General features: G+C 39.6%; 1 protein-coding gene across 1 annotated transcript; it reads right to left on the bottom strand.

Moving 5' to 3' along the window:
- Window positions 1–211: 211 nt before the first annotated feature.
- On the bottom strand, window positions 212–3,307 carry FABP7 (fatty acid binding protein 7, brain). Its single transcript, XM_010015293.1, has 4 exons — window positions 3,193–3,307; window positions 2,803–3,014; window positions 2,078–2,179; window positions 212–581 (listed from the first exon to the last, which is right to left on the bottom strand). Exons 1-4 carry the CDS (start codon window positions 3,305–3,307, stop codon window positions 531–533), a joined length of 480 nt encoding a protein of 159 aa, XP_010013595.1. The 3' UTR covers window positions 212–530.
- Between the last annotated feature and the right edge of the window lie 100 nt (window positions 3,308–3,407).

The following is a 3,407-nucleotide window of genomic DNA, read 5'->3' as shown; positions in this document are numbered from 1 at the left end:
TATATAATGACAGGGACTTTAGATTTCTCCAGCAAAAAGAAGTCACTGAAAAGCATGGCAATTTTTCATTTCCCATATACTCCACACCACAAAGAGAGGCTGCTGCAGCTCTGGGTACTAAATGCTTTTCTGTTAATTAACTCCAAAGAAGAAAACTTGCAACAACTCCCTCCAGAACACTGAAATATTAGCAGATTAAACGCAAAAGGAGCACAGGTTTAAAAAAGTTTTTAATTTCTGTTTCATCAGCATTCAAAAACAATTCAAATATGTTCCATTTACTGTTAAAAAAAAAAGGCAAGGCAAGTGTTTCAGAAATTTAATGCCAAGTTTAACCTATTTCACTATACAGCACAAGCTTGCCAATTTGATGGCATAAAGTTGTTCTTTTTTAAAAAAAAACCCCACACCTCCCTCAAACTCTTTATTAACCTTTCATGCCAGAAATGTGCATTTTAGCTACGTTCGATTATGGACAGTATGTTAATCCATCCAGCAGAAGTAACATCTGGACAGAGGTCAGGTAAACTCTACGCTTTCTCATAATGGCGAACAGCAACCACATCACCAAAGGTGAGAGTCTGCAAGTCCAAGGAAAAGACAGACACGTTAGATGCAGACCATTTTGTGTAATAACTTAACACATATTAAGAAGTCCATTTTAGAGCAAGGTTGATTTACGTTATCTTATTTATAGAAACACAGATTGGTCTAGGTTATTGATATTTTAAATGAACAGGAGGCAAAACCTTCATTATGGTTCCCATCATAAATGTAACTTTCTCCTTGCTGTTTTTAAACCCAGGAAGCCCATAACGCACATTTGCAAGGCAACTAAAGTGAGGCTAGAATGGACTGCTCAATTTTTCTAATTTCCATGAATGTTGTTTCTTAAATATAGCATTGTTTTAATACAGGCTTAATACATGTTTTCCCAAAGCTGATCACACTGCAAGATGTGCTATCTAAAACTCTGCATCCATATTCTATAATATTTTGCACAGGCATATAATTAGGGAGAACCTTGTATTACAATACATGTATTCTGTGCACTTATGTAGCTGGAACTACCAAATGCTGCTGCTGTGCAACTGTAATAACTACAGTACCTACAGAACAGTAACTACAGTGTGTGATTTTGGAGGTATTTCCTGAAGTGGAACAAGGCATCTCACCGTGTTCAGATTCTAAAGGAAAAATGTTTTCTGTATACGTATATAGCTGTTTCTAAAAAACAAAGCATGTATTTTTCCTTAAACTGCTTGTCACATTGGGTTGCACTGACTGTATGCTTTAAGCTTTTAATTATTTGGAAGTCCTCATCCATACAGACACTCTCTGAAGTATTTAGAAAACAAGCTAACTGACTCTCTCCAACAAACAAGTCACATAGATCAGTATAGCTGAAGGGGTTTTATTTTTGAAAGTGCCAAAAATAAGCATAGGAAGTACCACCCTGAACAGTAAGATAGTAACCTAGACCATTTATTCACCCCATACTCCTGTTCCTGAAAAGTCAGGAAAAGAATGTTAATTTAAAGCAAGACTTTTCTTCACAGAATTGCTGTTTATCCTAGTTTTTAACAAGATAGGAGGAATAAACTCTTCATTACTAAATGCTATTAACTTCTGCAATATTGTAGTTTTATTTTCCTAGAGAAATACTTGTTCTGTGTAATTAGATATTATTTACATGTGCATATATAAACCAAGTTTTTAAAGAAATTAAATTAGTACTGGCAACAGATCCTTGCCTGTCTAATCAAGAAATTTATATCTTTTCCAGCTCACCAGGACTTTTTTTTCCCTTTTGCTTGGCCATTTACACAGTCTTTAGGAAGAACCTATACATGCTGGAAGTCCAGATGGTGGCCTGCCTACAACCACTAGCAATGCTTTAGCTGACAGTAAAGCAAGATAGCAAACAAAACAAATACTTGAAAAAAATCTCTGCTAGCTTTTCCCACCAATTAGTTTAAAGGTTTGTGTAAGTAACACTTATCTGTTCATAAAGCTCAAGATAAATGTGAGGAGTGTTTAGCAGTGTATGTGAATGATCAGTGTGCTTTATACTTACCATTACCATTTTTCCATCCTTGATTTCTCTCACAAAGTTTGTCTCTTTCCCGTCCCATTTCTGTACATGCACTAGCTTGTCTCCATCCAGGGTCACAACTGACTATGAGATAGCAAGAGACACAAAGGCATTCATTTGTTTGGGGTATTTGGGATTCCACTCACACATTCAGCCTACACTATTTTATTGAATTCTCTCCAGTAGATGGAGGTGGATCTAGAATGATAAAGTAGTCCCAGCCATTTTAAAGCCAACCCCATGAATCATCCTCGTTTTAAGCATGAGCTCCATACAATTCTTGTTTGTGTCAAAGGATGAAAAAAGTTATTTCCTTTCAGTTCCAGCTTCACAAGAACCACTGTTTCAGCTGTGCTTTGGGATAACATTTATGTTAAGCCCCCAGAGATGCTGGGAAGAAGGCATTTCCCCATTTTGTCTGGGAAAAGTTATGCCAAATGATACTTGGATTGAAAGAAAAGCAGACAGCTAACACAATTCTTCAACACTGGAAGGTAGGCAGAGGGCATAACACATTCTTTCAGACAAAGAATAGTGTAAGCAGGCAAGTAAGATACAACCTTGTCTTTTATTTCCCAGTCCTTCAGTGCTACAACTGGCAGTAGCAAAAGTTACATTTTTTTCCTTTGACCCTTCCAAAGATACAGCCGCGGGGGCGGGGAGAAGAAAGAGAAAGAGAGGCCCCTGGAGCCCCAGAGTTCACTTACTTTGCAGTTTCTGTCATCGGGGGTAGTTTCATCAAATTCCTCTCCAAGTTTAAAGCTGATTTCTGTGTTTTTGAAAGTGCTTTGAGTCCTGATCACTACTTTGTCCCCCTCGGTGCTGATAATCACAGTGGGTTTAGTCACATTCCCCACCTGCCGTGTTGCAAAACCCACTCCTAGATCATCAAGGGAAAAAAAAAGAAATCCATCAGACACTGGGGTTTTTACATCTTTTCTGCCACACGTCGAGGTACAGAAATCTCCTCCTCCGCTCTACAGCTTTAAGCTACCACCGTGAAAAGCTACTTTCTGCTAAGCTTGTGCCCTTACACCTAAAGTATCCACAGGTTCTCCTCTATGCACACGCAACTGTAGCTCTGAGCCCTCCCTCACCTCCGAGCGCCCTGACACGGAACCCGCCCAGCGGCCCGGCCCCCCCGAGCTGTGCCGCGGAGCGGGCGGCAATCACTTCTCTCTTCTGCTTCTCCGGATTTCGGTTCCTTAGCATTTCGGCGTAACGATTTCTAGTTTGTTTGCTTGTTTCCAGCTTATCTGCAGGCAGCATTTGCCCTTCTAGCAGACGCTGTCCCTAGCCGGGGGACATCTCC

Source organism: Nestor notabilis, unplaced genomic scaffold, assembly GCF_000696875.1.
Source record: "Nestor notabilis isolate BGI_N333 unplaced genomic scaffold, ASM69687v1 scaffold27245, whole genome shotgun sequence".
NCBI lineage: Eukaryota > Metazoa > Chordata > Aves > Psittaciformes > Psittacidae > Nestor > Nestor notabilis.
Note: the sequence above shows the minus strand (reverse complement) of the source record. Positions and strands in the feature narration are given on the sequence as shown.